We start from the raw sequence: 17,174 nt of genomic DNA on the forward strand, positions 1-17,174 counted from the left end.
AGAAGAATAATAAGTAGGATCAATTAAACTAAGACCTAAGTTAGCAAAAGCATCAGCACAGCTGTTGCCTTCTCTATATATATGAGAGACTATAAAATTCCAGTTAAAAACTATATTTATACAGTTTAACCAACGATTCCTAATACGCCAAGGAACCAAAAACGGAGACTTGAAAGCCTTGACAACCGCCATTGAATCTGTTTCCAACCAAAGATATTTCTAGTTATTCTCATGGGCGAACTCTATTGCAAACATCGCACCGGAAAGTTCGGCAATGAGCGAAGAAGAAATACCTAACCGAATGACAAACGCACCAAGAAACCCACCCTCACTATTACGCACAATCCCACCACAAGCAGAGTTTCCCGAAGGAGCAACAGAAGCCCCATCACAATTGATTTTAACCCAACTCCTAGGAGGGGGTTCCCAAATAACCTCAACAATTCGTGGAGCTCGGGGAGGCCGGATGATTACACGGAAACTCTTTAGAATTATGAAATCCTGCATATTCAAGTGAGATCCAGCCGTGCTATTTCCAGCTATGGAGACCGCATCCAAAATACAAGAGATGTAATAAGAAACACTAGTGCTAATGTTTTGGAATCGTACCTTGTTTCGAGCCTGCCAAATGATATTAAAAACAAAAATAATAACAGCACCATGTAATGCTCTACACTGACCTGCTGCCTTCTTGTTGAAGATCTTTTTCACATCTTCCCAACTATGGATCGAATCATTAAGCCAAAGCATCAAACCGACCCAAGCACAAATCTGAGAAGCAAACTTGCAGAGAAAAAACAAGTGGTGAGAAGTTTCTTCTTCTTCTTTACAAAGATCACACCTAGACGGGAAAGCAAAACCTCTTCGTTTCCATTGATCGTCAGAGAGACAATTATGACAACCTATTTATAGTACACGATGCGGATAAAATAATATTAAATAATATTAAATAATATAATTAAATTATTATTTTTTTAATTTTTGTTTAACTTTGCGTATGTGCCCAAATATTTCACATTTTGATTTGTGTCTAATTAGCTCGTTCTCCGTAAATACATGAGTTTAATAATGATGCTTAAAATAAAATGATTTTGCACTCATCATCTTAAAAGGATCTATATTAACATGCAAGCTTATAGTAAAGCCAATTTTTATAAATATTTATTAGATATTTTATTTAATTAAATAATACTGCTTGTTCCTCTCTATTCTAACTAGTCAAATTTAAGATTTAAGATTTTTTTTTTTTAAATTCAAATTTTCAAATCATCATTATATATTTTCTAAATGGAGCCACGATCCTTTAATCTCCTTAAATAAATTATTATAGTTTTAGTTTATTTTTTTCATTTAAAAAAAACTATAATAATTCATTTAAGATGATTTAAGCGTCTTGGCTGGATTTAAAATAAAAAATATTTTAAAATTTGTGAAATATCATTAGTAAAAAAGGAGAAAAACTTGTATGTTCCCCTCATTTTATTATTGCATTTATTGTACAAGTCATCATTAATATTTTTAAAATGTTAGAGAGAGAAACTCTCTCTTCTCTCTAGTTTCTAGCTTAACTCAAGACTGTCGGGGATGTGGAAGCAAAATATCTCCAGGGGAGGATGGACGACGGTGACCAGGAACTCTTTCAGAAGGGGTGATGATGGAAAGTGGGATGTTGCGAAAGGAGAAGGAAGGAAGACGGAGGGAGCTGTGGTTTCTTCCTTTTTCTTCACGAAGTTTGGTAGTAAATGGAAGGCAAGGGATCTGTTGTTCGAGTTCAAGGAATTCGGGGTCATTGATGAAGTTGTTATCCCCTCTAAATGGGATAAGTTTGGAAGGAGGTACGGTTTTGTACGCTTCTTTGACGTAGAGGATGAGAAGCTATTGGGTATCAAGTTGGATAGTTTGATTCTTGAAGGACGTAAATTGCATGCGAATCTTCCAAGATTTCAGCGTCTCGCCAAGAATAAGGAGATGTTGCTCCGGAATACAGGCAGGGGAGGGAAAGAGGGTGTCAAGGAGAGGAAGGAGGATTCGGTGTATGTTCAAAGGTCCAAAGCTTGGGTGGATAAGAGAGCCTTCGTGGACGTCCTTCACAATCGTGCGGGGAGGGATGCGAGCGGTGATGCGTCTAAGGGGATCAAGATTGTCTTCTTTAAGACTGCTAAGGAAGAATCGGATCGCTACCTTAAGGCGTTTGTAGGTGTTATCAAAGATGTGGAAGTTGCGTTGAAGATCAAACAGATTTTCTATGAAGAAGGCCTTTTCTCCATTAGGATTACTCTGCTAGGCCCTAACCTGTGTGTTCTTGAAGACTTGGTGTGTGGCGAAGTGGAAGCTTTGATCGAGGAGCGAAGAGGGTGGTGGGAGAACTGGTTTTCTGTTTTAAGACCTTGGGTCCCAAATGATGTTGACCAGGAGAGATTTACATGTTTGAGAATATCAGGAATTCCCTGTAATGCTTGGGGTGAAGGATTTTTCAAGTTGGTAACGGAAATAGTTGGAATCTTTATCAAATGCGAAGAGTCGACGGAGACACGGATCAAAATGGATGAAGCGAGTGTTTGTATTAAGACATGAAGGAGGGAGTTGATCAATGTTTCAGTGAACACAGTTATTGACGGCGTCCATATTTGATAAGCTTAAGAGAAGTCTCTTCTTCTTTTAACGAGTTGACGATGGTGCGAAGGTGGTCGGAGGAAGCTGGTTCGGATTCTAATGCTTCACCTGTTAGCGAGTTCTTCGAGGAGGAGTGCATGGGAGAGACGAACGACAATCTCGAGGCTGAAAGTAGCAAAAAGGCTCCAGAGTCTTTGACTGAGACGGCTCTTGTAGGGCTTAGGCAGGAGTTACAGACTGATTGTATAGCAGGATCAAAAGATTTTTCATCTTTTAAGGAATCTTATAAGCATAAAGGTAAAAAGGATATTGTTGTTTCTTCTATCTTGGCTAAGGAGGCGGTTTTTTCGGAAGTGGAGGCAGAGGCATTTAATGAGTCTCCGCTTATAATGGAGAAAGTTGTTTTAGGGGGAGTAGGTGCTTCAGGTGAGGAAGAATGGGTTGCCAATAGCATTACAGAAAGTGGGACCATTGCTAATGACGTGGAGAGAGTACCAATCGTGGAGGGGTGTTTTAAGGGTGGGACCATAGAAGGACGCGTGTTGCAATCTAATGATTTGTTACGTGGGCCTGTCTTAAATGATTCATCCCTTATCTCTTCTATTGGGCCGAGGCAGGGTGAGATTGGGTGTGAAGGCCCATGTTCTTTTGACCAAGAGTGCAGAAGACTAAGAAAGAATAAGTCAAAATCACTGATGAGAAGAAGGAAAACGAAGCCGGTGAAGGACTTGGGGAAAATTGTTCATATCTCTCCTTCTTTCTATGTGTGTATTGCTCCCAGGAACGCTGAAAAGTCGTTGACTGAGAGAGATACCACTCAGGCTGAAACATCCAAGGGTGACTCCATCAATTCCGGTGAGTCCCTTTCTCAATCCTCTTTAGCTGAGTCGGACATTTTGCGCTGTAATAATAGAACGAGTCATAATGCTTGCTCTGAGGTGGGTAAGAATTTATGGAATTCCATCACAAAGTTAGGTGTTAGGGGTGTGGTAGATGATAGTATGAGCATTAAGTTGCTGGAAGTTTTGGAAAGGAAAAACAAAGCTGCTCTAGAAGGAAAGAAGACGGTAGATGTTCTTTTACCATGATCTGTTTTCGCTTAATTTAAGAGGATGGGGTTCTCTTTCGAAGAGGAAAAGAGTGAGTTTTCTGATAAAGTCTTTTAATATTGATGTCTGTTTTTTACAAGAAACAAAGTTAGTTAGTTTCAATGATTTGTTAGCTAAGTCCTTCTGGGGCAGTAGTGATGTGGAATGGACTGCGTGTAACTCTACCGGTGCCTCCGGAGGTATGGTGATCCTTTGGAAGAAGGATCTTTTATTCCTTAACTTTAGCTTTAAAGGGAAGGGTAATGTTGGTATCAATGCTTGCTGGAATGGAGCGTGTTACAATTTCGTAAATGTGTATGCCCCGTGTTATGCTGTGGAAAGGAGAGTTGTATGGAGTTCTTTAGGTGATTGGAAGCGTAGATGTGGTAACGTGGATTGGTGTGTGGTGGGTGATTTTAATGAAATTTTAAGTAGGGAGGAAAGATTGGGAGAAGGTTCTTCTTTGAGTTCTAGAGGGATGGAGGAGTTTCGGGATTTCATAGAAGATATGGGCTTAATCGATATTCCATGTGTTGGAGGTAAGTTTACGTGGTTTAAAGACAACGAGAAGGCTATGAGTCGGCTTGATTGGTTCTTGATCTCGAGGAAGTTAGCGGATGATTGGGGAGTGGTGGATCAAAGAATTGAAAAGAGAGATATTTCGGACCATGCTCCTATTTGGTTGAATGTTGGAGTTATAGATTGGGGCCCGAAACCGTTTAAATTCAACAATGTGTGGTTTCAACATAAAGATTTCAAGAAATTTATTTCGGAAGAATGGGGAAAGATCAATGTCATAGGTAGGGGGACTTTATTTTGTATGAAAAGCTTAGGTGGTTGAAAGCTAGCCTTCGTGATTGGAATAGGGAGGTTTTTGGATGGATCGACTTGAAAGTCAAAGAGGAGTTGGAAAATCTAAATGAGATGGATAGTTTGTTGGTGGACAACTTTGGTGGGAATATTGAAGAATTGGTTTCTAGTAGGAGGGAGGCTTCGATTGAAATTCGGAACAATTTTTATTTGAAAGATTGTATGCTAAGGTTAAAGTCTAGAGAACTTTGGATGCACGAAGGAGACAAAAACACTAGTTTCTATCATAATGCCATTAAGGATAGACAAAGAAGAGGTTCTATTACCGTCTTGGACGGGGAAAACGGTAGGATAGAAGGGGTGGAGAATGTTAAGGAGGAGATCTTTTCTTACTTCCAAACTTTTTTCAAAGAAGAAAATTTGGATAGACCTATCCCGGAAGAGGTTTCTCTTAAGCGTTTGAGTGGCGATGATGCCGTTTGGCTTGAGAGACCTTTCTCGGAGGAGGAGATAAAAGAAGCCGTTTGGGCATGTGACGGAAACAAAAGCCTCGGGTCGGACGGATACTCTCTAGAGTTTTTTAAGAGCAATTGGGAGGTGGTGAAAGGAGACTTAGGCAAACTTGTCTCGGATTTCTTTGAAAAGGCTAGGCTTACTAAAGCGTGCACCTTGTCCTTTATAACTCTTATTCCAAAGATGAAAAATCCACAATCTTTGGCCGACTTTAGACCTATTTGTCTTTTTGGAAGTTTGTACAAGATAATAGCGAAATTATTGGCAGCTAGATTAAAGTGTGTGGTTGGAAAGCTTGTTTCTAACAATCAAACGGCCTTCGTGCCGGGTAGAAGTATCTCGGATGGAGTGCTAGTGGTGAATGAAGTGTTGGATTATGCCAAAAGAGAGAAGAGAAGTTGTGTGGTGCTAAAGGTAGATTTTGAAAAGGCTTATGACCATGTTAGTTGGAATTTCGTGAGATTTGTTCTTGTGCGGATGGGATTTGGTGTAAGATGGATGAGATGGATGGAAGGATGTATTTTCACCAATAATATGTCCGTTCTCATTAATGGTGGTACAACTAAGGACTTTAAGGTTGAAAAGGGTTTCCGTCAAGGAGATCCTTTGTCGCCTTTTTTGTTTGTTTTGGTGATGGAGGTTCTTTCGGCTCTAATGAGGAAGGCGAAAGAAGTAGGAGAGTTTCGGGGTTTCAAGATTGGTGCGGAAGAGGAGGTCGATTTGCTCCAATTTGCGGATGACACTATTATTATCTCCGAGGGGGATTCGGCAAATCTTTGGAGTATGAAAACCATCCTTAGAGGCTTTGAGTTAATGTCGGGTTTGAGAATCAATTTCAATAAAAGTAACATTTATGGGATTAATGTAGGTGATTGGTTTCTTGAAGCGGCTTCGACTTTTCTTGCGTGCAAGGTGGGAAGCTTACCGTTTAAGTTTCTTGGTGTTAAAGTGGGAGGTAATCCGAGGAAAATCTCAATGTGGAAAGAATTGATTTCTTTTTTGAAGAAGAGGTTAGTTGTTTGGAGAGGCAAAAATCTTAGTGTAGCGGGTCGGGTGGTTTTGATCAATGCGGTTCTCAATGCCATTCCGATATATTCTTTATCCTTCTATAAAGCTCTGTCGAAGGTGCTCAATGAGATACGATCTATTCAAAGTAATTTTTTGTGGAGTGGTGGAGATCTAGTGAAATCGATTCATTGGGTTAGTTGGGACACCGTGTGCAAGCCTAAGGAGGAAGGTGGTTTAGGTGTGAGAAATGTGGAAATTATGAATGCGGCGCTTATTAGCAAGTGGAAATGGAGGATTTTAAACGAAAAAGAGGCGGTTTGGAGTGATGTGTTGAAAGCAAGATATGGTAATGTGAAACTTAAAGTTTTGGTCAGAGATGTTTCGGTAGTGGGTAAGCATGACTCGATATGGTGGAGAGATGTTTTGATTTCGGACAACTATGAGAGATTGGGTGATAAGCATTTCGCGAGAGCGGTGGATTGCAATGTGGGGAATGGTAAGGAGATTCCGTTTTGGTACGCGAGTTGGTTGAATGAGCAGCCCATAATGGAGGCTTACCCGGACCTGTTTGCTTTGGCGGCTAATCATCTTCAATCTGTTGCCGAAGCTGGTTTTAAAGGGGATGAAGGCTGGAACTGGAATGCTTCGGATCTGCTGGCCATGAGCACTGTGCAGGCTGCGGACAGCAGCTATGTCGCGGCACTGGCGCAGGATCTCTCTGCTAGGCTGCAGCAGAGCTGTTTCCGTGAGCAGCAGGTGGATACTTTTGCGTGGCGTGATGCTGATTTGGGTGTGTTCACGGTTAAGTCGTGTTATGATCGTTTCAAATCTAATCTCTCGGGTCCTCCCCTTAATGCAAGCTTGGTCAAAGAAGTGAAGTTCTTGTTTGACGATTTAAGAGATCAATTATTCAAATCTAATCTAATCTCTCGGGTCCTCCCCTTAAAATTGCAACTAAAGATCAATTATTCAAGAGAGGAGTTTTGGTGGATATTAACGATTTATTGTGTGCTTTGTGCTTGAAGAGGGAGGAGTCCTTATCGCATTTAATGGGAGATTGTGAGATAACTGTGCGGATTTGGAGGAGGGTGTTTAGGTGGGTTGGTCCCGGCATGGAGTTATCATTTGATGAGTTTGTAGGTTTCTTCGCTCATTGCTATAAAGTGAAGAACATTACCAAGAGGACTATTTTGGCGGTGATTTGGTTGGCGACGGCGTGGTGTTTATGGTTGAAGCGTAATGCTTGTATCCTTAGAAAAGAGTTTTTTAGCTTTACGGAGACTATGTCGGAGATTATCCGCTCCTCTTGGAATTGGCTTTTAACTTTTTATAAGCTAGGAGATCTTTGTAATTATCACACTTGGAATATCCTTCCGCTCCTTTGTTTCGAGCTATAGGAGCTTTCCGTTTTGTTCGGGTCGGAGTATCCCTTATGCTCCCCTTATTAATCTCATTGCCTATTTAAAAAAACAAACTTAAATTTTTTAGTGTTAAAAATAATTAATAAGATGGAAAAAAATTATAAATTTATTTAAATTTTAATTTATTTTTAATTGAATTTATGAGGTGGTTGTGATTGAGTAAAAGAGAGATAATTTTTTTTAAATTAATAAAAAATTATTATTTGCTTGTAAAATCACATGTTATATTTATTTTCATGCAAATATTTTTTCAAAATAGGAAACAAAAATATATAATAGGCTTCCTAAACAAAAAATAAAATTGTTAAAAAAAAGAAAGACAAAATAATAATAACTTTAGAAATTCCCAAACACAATCGTGAGTAAATTAGCGATTGTGATTTTGATAGTACAAGAAGAAGAAGCAGAATTGCGCTTCAGAGTAGAGTAGTCTAAAGAGAAAATTTATTATATGAACTTAAAGAAGAGAGAGTTATAATCAAACTTATTTATATTGCATACTAGTTGGGAGGGTTTCGAACTCTTTAACCAAACAGGACCTTAACAGTTTCAAACTGTTGGGAGGGTTTCATTTTCAGATTATGAAAGGAAACCTTTGGTGAGTTCTTCAAAAACTAAGGAAGACTGTTACTAGTTACTACCACAACAAAGGAATCAATTAAGCCTACAAGACTGAATTTCTATATTAATAGTAAATTACATGTTTATATTATGATTAGTTTGGTAAACCCACAAATTTACTTCAGAAATTTTTTTCAGCTAACATGAGTTCTTGCAGAAATTTTAAACATCATGAGGGATATATCATCAATATAAGAAATTGCATTCTCCTCCATGTTCTGCATTAAACAATGTTTTTCTAGCAATACCATATATTAAACTCCAACACTGAAAGTTTCAAACAAAAATAGTTATTATAAGACCAAATCATATACATTCAATTCAATTCAATTACACAATAGCTAAATAGGACAAGTACTTTAACATTCAAGTAAAAACACTTCCATAGTAAACTCACCATTACACATTCTTCAACCAATTTCAACTGTCAACTCCATATTTTCATACAAATATAGTGCAAATAACCTATTTATTGTTTCACTCAAACAAAATCACCAGATTAACACAGATTCAATACCTGAAAATTTATAATCATCAGAATCTAAAACTTATATACATCTTGTCAGCAAGTTACATGACAGTAGAATATAATTCATTTTGTTCAAACATAAACATCAAAAAATAACAAACAGAATTCTGTTTAAACATCATTAGCCGGAAGGTGGTTCAAATCAAAGTTTCGAACAACTCTTGACACCACTGTTTCAACATCATTAGTCGGGAGATCATTCAAATCAAAGTTTGGAATAACTCTTGACCCTAATTCATGACGTGATTCTGTTTTTATTTCACCTTCACTCATGTTCACCACTGTTTCATCAACATGATCACTTGCTGGCAGCACATGTTGTTTCTGCATCATCTCAGTATCATTCCCATTGATTGAGAGTTTCCTTTTAGACTCACGATGATTCAAATCAAGATTTGGAATCGATTCGCAAGACATATCCAACAGCGGTAATATTGGAGCAGTATTATTAGGGAGTCCATCATCAACAAGATATCTCCTGCTCTTTTTCTTGGTATTATACAACCTTGGTGGCAGAAAACTTAACAAGTCAACAGCTGGTAATTCTTGTTGTTGGCTAGGCTTGAAGGTTGATGTAGTAGGTGGATGATGAACGGTAGTCTTGAAAACCCTAGTCCATGAATGTCTTTTGTGTTTGGCATCAACATCATTATTATGATAACTTGGAGAACAAGATAAAGAGAAAGTTATCTTCATAGTTTTGTGACCCTTATTAACATAATGATCATCATCTAACTGTTGTTTGTTGGAGCGATGAGAGGTCTTGTGGCCACCGAGTGCTTGGCCAGTGGTGAACACTTTGTGACAAAACTCACACATGAAGAGTTTGTGTTTCAGGCATTGATCATGATGATGATGATGATCATTAGGGTTACGATGATGAGAATGAGATGAAGAATTGTTGTTGTTGTTCATGATGGAGTAGAGGAGGAGTAGGGTTTGAAAGAAAGAAGAAAAAGAGTCGGTTGGGTTGAAGTGTGAAGAGAGAGTGAGAGAGTGAGGAAGAGAGTGAGAGAGGCAATTATGACAACTTATTTATAGTGCAAGATACGGAGAATTCACCAAAAATTCTGTTTCTCTCGTAATCTAAAAGTTTGTTATACATTAAATGTCTGATATGCTAATAATTTCTACTACGAGATTTGAGGCTGTTTTAGCTTCTTTTTTTTTGAAAACATAATTTTCATATATTATTAAAAAAATTAAATAAAAAATTTATTTAAACAAGTTTTTCATAACTTGTCACTTATGGTGTAACTTTTTTTTGATATTGAATTTTAAAAAGTCACTAAAATTTGAAGTTATCTCTAATAAGTTGTTAAATTTTTTTAAAAAAAATATATATTTTTAAATAATGCATATTTATATTATTGGATATTAAAATTAATTTTTTAATTTATAAAATAATAATTAAAATAACATTTTTTTAGAGTTAAGATTAAAGAAAATTAGACTTGAAAATCTTCATTGTGTTGGGTATAATTGGATATATTTGTCTTTGACGGTACATTCTAGTAGTTAGTTTTGAGGACATGATAACTAGAATTTTGGTCATCAAATTTTTCCGTCGAACAATTATAATTATATAGTAGTGCTTTTAATAGAAACAAAATAGTTTTAGTTTCCGTCGAACAATTATAATTATATAGCAGTGGTTTTTAATAGAAACAAAATAGATTTAAATAAAATATTATATTAAGGAAAAATTAATATATTACAAAATAATTTTTAATTAATGTTAACTTATTCTTAATCAACTAGTTAATCAATTTATGATTTCCCAATTTTTACGAGTAGTTATTTCTTGTGAATTATTCTACCATGTTACTAGGAACTATTATTAGTGGATTGAAAACATGGGTTTTTTTCTATATATTTCAGTTTCACATATGTGTTTTGGTTTCTAATATTTGGTATCAGAGCCCACCATAGGGTTCGATTAAAGTAGAAGCAGTATTTTTCTAAGGATTGGAGCCTGGTGGGAAATGGGGTTCCTATAATAGTAGAAGGGGTAATTCTTACAGATGTGCAAAAATATAACATTGATGATCAAAAATTAAAAGACTTCAAGAAAAAAACTATCTATTTCTAGCATTAAATTATTTAGATCCAAAGACTTTTTATTTTTGAATGGAAAATAAATATATTAATAAAAGAAAAATCAAGTTAAAAAATAAACACCAAGCATAAGCAGGAGTAATTCTTGCATAGACACGACCCTAAATCCACATTCTTAGGCACAACCAATAAGAAAGAGTCTTTTTTAAATTTATTTTAATTTTAATTTTGGTTTTAATTGGATTCATCGGGTGGTTCTTGATATTTCATCATTCTCTTATTTTCTTTGAAGGATTTTTCAATTACTTTTCTATTAATGATCTCATACCTCATTGTTGCTAGAATTGCTTCTCCTATTTACATCTTCGAAATCTTCTTTTTCAAGATTGAAGCCAGTGTCTTCCAAAAATTTTGTGACTTTTTTACCATATGATAAGCATATTCCTTTTATCTTGCTTGTTAGAATATATTGTATTACTTCACTTGCCTACTTTTTTTCGATTTTGTTTGCAATCATCCATACATATTCTACATCAAACCTAGTTAGGTGACTGAAATTGCTTCTTCTCGGGAAGAGTATGTGATTGGTCACATAGTGGATTAGAAGAATGTTGGGGCTCACAAAACCTACAATGAAATGAGAGATTCCTAGGGATTTCGAATTTTTCAAAAATGAGGAGGCAATGATTTTTTAGCTTGAAGAGGAGTCCTTTATGAGAAAGATCTAAGATGTTTACAAATTCTTTCAAGAGATAGATATTTATTTTGTTTTAGAAGTAGATTATTCCATTAGTGAAATAAAGATTTGAAAAGAACATCTTGAGTAAAGGGTAATAATTAGTATAAATTTTTTAATCTGTTGAATTGTATGTATCTATATGAATTGATGAGACAATTTTTGTTAATCCTCAGCAGATACTTAAAATTTGGATACTTTGGAAGATTCAGAAACAAAACAGCAAACTATTGAGGCATGATGTTCAAACCATATATCTATCCTTTCAACTGCATTCTCCAAGTCCAAAGCTTTCAATCTTTCATGTGTAGCCTGCATCTTGGCAACATCGTTGCTTCATCTTTTTTATCATCACTAATATTCTTTAGAAATTTGAAAAAAAAATGAAACAGTTGGAAGGTGGGATATCATGAAGAATGAGAGAGGTGGAGTCAAAGGCACGTCGACAACGTTCTTCTTCACGGACTTTGGAGATTGGAAGGCGAGGGATTTGTTTTTTGAGTTTAAAGACTTGGGTATGGTTGATGAAATTGTTATTCCGGCTAAAAAAGATTGGAGGGGTTTGAAGTATGGTTTTGTGAGGTTTTGGAATGTAGAGGACGAGAGAATGGTGGAGACAAAGCTCAACAATATCTTCTTAGATGGGAGGAAGTTGGCTGCTAACATTTCAAGATTCATAAGGAGGTTTGCTAGCAACCAGGAGGGCAGGGTTCAAGTTAAGAAGTTTGGTGTCAATGGTGTTAGGAGTAAAGTTTTTTATGGGAAGAAAGCTAATGTTAACGCTGCTAAGCATGTTGGGCCTACAAGAGCATATGAAGGACGTGGGAATGGATCATTAAGAAGTTACGCAGAGGTGGTGCAAATAATCGAGGGGTAAAGTAAGGATAGGGAGGAGGATATAGATAAGGATTTCATTTTCAACTCTTCAGAGGTAGAAAATAAAGGTTCCGCAATGCTATGGTGGGAATCACGGTTGCACCGGGCCTTGCTTTTGGGGTAGCTAAAAGTTTGTTAGAAGAAGGTATTTTTACGGTTCAAGCTACACCATTAGGACCTAACTTGTGCTTGTTATAGGAGTCCATGGAGGGAGATCTTAAAACTTTGCTTGAAGAAGGGATAGAATGGAAAAAGAAGTGGTTTTGGGAGGTGAGAAAATGGCAAACGTCGGATGTCGAATGCTTCAGAGCTGCTTGGGTATCAATATATGGTATACCTTGTCATGTGAGGAACAAATGTTTTATTGAAGAACTTCTGTCTTATATCAACGTTATTATCAATTACGGCTTTCTAGATATACCACTGGAGAGGTTTGATGTTCTGTCCTGCATGTTATTTACTAAAAGTTTAAAACCTGTTAGATGTATGGTGAAGGCTAATGTGGATGGAGGATGGACAAAAGTGATGATAATAGAAGATATTGTGATCCGCAGTGATTCCAATCGTGGCCACGAGGGAGATGATATTTATTCCACAAGTTATGAAGATGATGAAGAATCATCAGAGATGGGAAGCAAGGAAGATGACAAGACGGAGGAAAGGGTTCGTTCCGACGAGGTAGATTTAATCAAGAGCGATGGAGACTTATCAAGCATTGTCAGTAGAAAGGGAACAGCGAAGTCTGATGTTGGAAAGAAGGAGGTATTCGGCGCGGCCACATACAACATTAAATGCAAAAACAATCTTTTGGACAAACATGCTTTGGTTGGTGTGTGCCCTAGTTCCTCAGATCCCATTTTTAATGACTCCTCTAGCCATGTTGCGTGCTCCTTTTTTATTGCAGAAATCGCCAAAAAAATGGGTGACATGGAAACAAATGTGGGACCCGCTAGGTTGTTTATTGATACAGATTTAGCTGGCGAAAAGTGTGGACCTTTCCAGGATGGTTGTGACATTGGGTGTGGGCCTCTTGGTCATTGTGGCCCAAATAACAACTTAAGTGGAAGGCTATGTAACAACTCCAACGAAAACTTTGTGAAAACACGAAAGGAGGTTTCGCTAAACAGTGGAGGCAAAATTCTCTTTTCCTTTGATGAGCATTGCAACAAAGTGCAGAATTCAAAGAAATTGAGAAAGAAGATGCGGGAGGTTATTAACCTGGGTTTGAAGATGGACAACTTTGGATACCCTGTGGAACTGCACTCGTGTGTAGCAACCTGTCCTAAAATTAAGCTTTTAGAGTCGCCACCTATTCTACCAGGGCGAATAGGAAACCCTACGAAGTATAAAGATTCAGGGTAAGATTATTATAATCAGGTCGAGGGAAGGTGTTAGGCACCCTTAACCCTTTCCTAAGGTTTTAAGTTTAAGGCAAAGGTTTGTGGCTAAATGTAAAGGTTTATAGCTAAGGAAATGAATAGGGCGAAAAGTGAGATTTGAATGAATTGAGGTTTTGGGGAAGGGGGACTAGCCTTGTTACCAAGTGCCTACGTGCCTCCTTATGGAGGATCAGAGTCTACGTAGTTCGAGGCAGGGTTGTACGCCTTAGAATTTGATATGAAATGGTTTGAAGGTATTTTGAGTTACCTTATCGTAGTTTTTGAAATGCGAAGTTCGCAAGGTATTTTGAATTACCTTTTCGTAATTTTGAAAATCGCAGTATTGAAGAGATCAGTTTTGAGTGTTTTAAATGGCGTACAACCCTAGTTTAATATGTTACCGTTAGTTGCGATGATCAATAGGTTTGATCATCATAGTTAACGGATTGAATGAAAGATTGCTAACCATTCTGATCGATAGATTCGATTATCACGAATAGCAAATGAATGTGTTTTAAATAATTATTAATTTATCGTTATCCCTCATAATCAATAGGTTTGACTATTACACGATAACGAATTGAGTATGCTAATCATCGTAACCAATAGATTTAGTTAAAATCATTTAGCAGAATAAATGTATTTTTATTATTGGATTTGATTAATTAAATTAATCGATTATTAACCATCGCGACTGATAGATTCGGTCGAAACGAATAATAAATTAAATCCTAATATCTTGCCCAAATGGCCAGTGGCATTGGGCAAACCCTAATTCATTGATAAAGTTTCCTAGGGCTTTTTTGCGATTTTTTAACAATTAAAATTGATTAAATTAATTAATCGAAATAATTGAATAATCGGGAAATAATCTTAAACCTTAGTCATTAGCCTAACCCTAATTTTACTATCCTAATATAATTAAAGTATTATATAGAAATTAAAATAATATATAGAAGAACCTGGTTTTGGTTGCACGTGGCATGTCCTTGGAGTTCCATGGTAGGGGTGCAGCTGCTGTACGTTAGATTTGAGTTATTGGAGATCCTATGGCTGATGATGGGGGTCCACGATGGGCGCGTGTGAAGGCAGGCATATTGGATCTACGAATAAATAAAGAATAAAAATATTTTGTAAGACCCTGGGATCGATCCCAGGTCTTATTAGGCACAACACACTCCTCAAACCAATCCTACTATTATGCTTTGTTGTCACTTAAACCAACCAGATATAATAAATAAATAAAACAACGCGTTAACCAATGAAAAAGTCAAACATGAATCCATGGACCACTGACTGGCCAATAAGAAGTGGAGAGAGGAACGTGACTCATTGATCGGCGAATGGGGAACGCGCGCGTGCCACGAGTGGGACCCCTCCACTATTCATCACCCCTACCAAAGCGTTGCTGCAGAATTCTCTTGGATTACCTGCGGATTTTGCTGCAACCTTTTCCGCAGCAAAATCCTTTGATTTCAAACCTGCACCAAACCACTTGAAACGAGAAAATAAAGTGCCCAGACTTACTAAACAAAGCATTACGAGTTCAATGGTGAATTTGTTTTCATCCAAAAAGGCATGTATACATGAAAACGAAGAACATGACCTCTCTTGCCCTAGACATGGTAAGTCGAGATTCCTGCATTTAAGCTTAAGATTAAAGGTCCATAACTTCTCCATTGATCAACATGAACTCATACATACCAACAAATCATGTTAAAAACGCAAGAATACATAAGTCACGAAATTTGAAGTATGAGACAAAGAAGGTGAACCTGTTGCACGATCCCACACGTAATCAATGGCTATTAACTACCTGGATTTGCTATATAGGCGCTCAGGAGACGATTTGGATTGATGGTTGGGTCTGAAACTTTTTGGAAGTTCAAAAATCCTCGTGCCCTAGTTTGTTAAACTTTTGTAACTTCAAACCCTAATCCTTGCAGCCCTTTTTCGTCCCCCCTTTCCATATGATGTTCTTTACCTATTTATATGGGCTGAATCAGGTCAACAATATTGCCTCAAATCCCCATGATTTCCTTGATTGGAATTTGATTGAAATTAACTTTAAATGTTCCTAAAATTAGCCAATTTACTCCTTTTCTTTCCAATCTTCATTCCCACGAAATTTGTACCATATCTTGGATATTTAGATGATTGAAACTTGATTGGAAAATAAATCCTTGATTTAAATAAAATTATTTTATATTTTATATGATTTATAATTATTTAAATGAATAAATATTCAAATAAATAATATAAATAAAATAAAAATGAAATAATTAGTCTATGAGTCCCGATGAAGCCCAAAGTCATGTTTAAATTTCAAAAGTTAGGCCCATTGGTCAAGAAAACCAAAATTACTTAATTAGGGTTTTATGTATTTCACCAAAATCAACCAACTATTGAGCCTTGTATCTCCTTCAATTTTTGCCATATGACCATGTTCTAGGACTTTTTGGAAAGCTCAAAGAGTCCTCTAAATGACCCTTTTGGTTTCACCTCAATTGAAGCTTCCATGCTCAAGTTATGAGCTTTGACTCAAAAGGTGTTTTTGTTGACTTTTTGGAGGACCTATAATCTCTTTGACCATATCTCTCAAATGAAACATTTCTGGCCTTGGCTTGTGAGAGACAAAGTTGTAGGGAATCCAATTTCCTTAAAAATAGGCTTTGGTTGGGAAATTTTTGGTACTCCATGTGAAAGTTATGACCAGTCAAAGTTGAGTTGACTTTCTCCTATAAAAACCCTAATTTGAACCTTTTGAATTTGTTCATTTCTGAGTTTCCATTAATGAATCATGATCAACCCTTGATCAAATGATGGATATAACCTCCAATGCTTGATTTTGACCAAAAGTCAGGAGTTTTGACTGTACTTTGACCATAGTTGACTTTTAGGTCAAAATAGTCGATTGTGGGTCATCTGAGCCATTGAGTGAGCAATCCTTGGAATTGAAGCTTAACTTTTGACATGGAGATGCTTTCAGACATATGAGATACCTTGAGGTCCATTTGAGGCCTTAGAGATTCAAACTCTTTTGATAAAGTGCAAACCCTAATTTAGAAGATCTTGGATTAGGAGGCGCTTTGTCTGATAGAAACCTGAGTGCTTTTGGGCAATTGAGGAACCCTTTGATTGATTATGAGAGGGGAAATTTTGGGGTATGACAGCTGCCCCTGTTCAATATTCTTAAACCTGAAGAGTCGGATAAGCACGTCTGCCTATCGTGATCTAAAGGTAGAAGATGATTGAACACTGAAGTGCCCTAAAATTTGCATTTGTTGGGAAGAAGTTCCGTGGGAGATGGGCTTAAAGATGTCATCCCAGGTAAGTACCCCTCTTTTTTGAATGTGAACCAGATGCTTTTTGGAAGGAACCACATGTTTTGATTGTAGCATGACCTGAAAAGGCAACCTTGATTTTATGCGATGTTATGATGCATGTAATGTATGATGCAGTGAGCTTCTCAAAATAAATGAGAGCAATGTATGTATATGCATTATGTATGAATGAGGCATG

General features: G+C 36.9%; 2 protein-coding genes across 2 annotated transcripts; one reads left to right on the top strand and one right to left on the bottom strand.

Annotated features, from left to right (window-relative positions):
* Positions 1 to 1,584: 1,584 nt before the first annotated feature.
* LOC131604934 (uncharacterized) lies at positions 1,585 to 2,574 on the top strand. Its single transcript, XM_058877348.1, has one exon. The coding sequence runs from the start codon at positions 1,585 to 1,587 to the stop codon at positions 2,572 to 2,574; it is 990 nt and encodes a 329-aa protein (XP_058733331.1).
* Positions 2,575 to 8,714: 6,140 nt separating this feature from the next.
* On the bottom strand, positions 8,715 to 9,518 carry LOC131604935 (uncharacterized). Its single transcript, XM_058877349.1, has one exon. It carries the CDS (start codon positions 9,516 to 9,518, stop codon positions 8,715 to 8,717), a length of 804 nt encoding a protein of 267 aa, XP_058733332.1.
* Positions 9,519 to 17,174: the final 7,656 nt, after the last annotated feature.

This window comes from Vicia villosa, linkage group LG5 (assembly GCF_029867415.1).
Source record: "Vicia villosa cultivar HV-30 ecotype Madison, WI linkage group LG5, Vvil1.0, whole genome shotgun sequence".
NCBI lineage: Eukaryota > Viridiplantae > Streptophyta > Magnoliopsida > Fabales > Fabaceae > Vicia > Vicia villosa.

Excerpts from the sequence above, each read along its gene's own strand:
- LOC131604935 (XM_058877349.1), bottom strand. The coding sequence starts at position 9,518 with ATGAACAACAACAACAATTCTTCATCTCATTCTCATCATCGTAACCCT.
- LOC131604934 (XM_058877348.1), top strand. The coding sequence starts at position 1,585 with ATGTGGAAGCAAAATATCTCCAGGGGAGGATGGACGACGGTGACCAGG.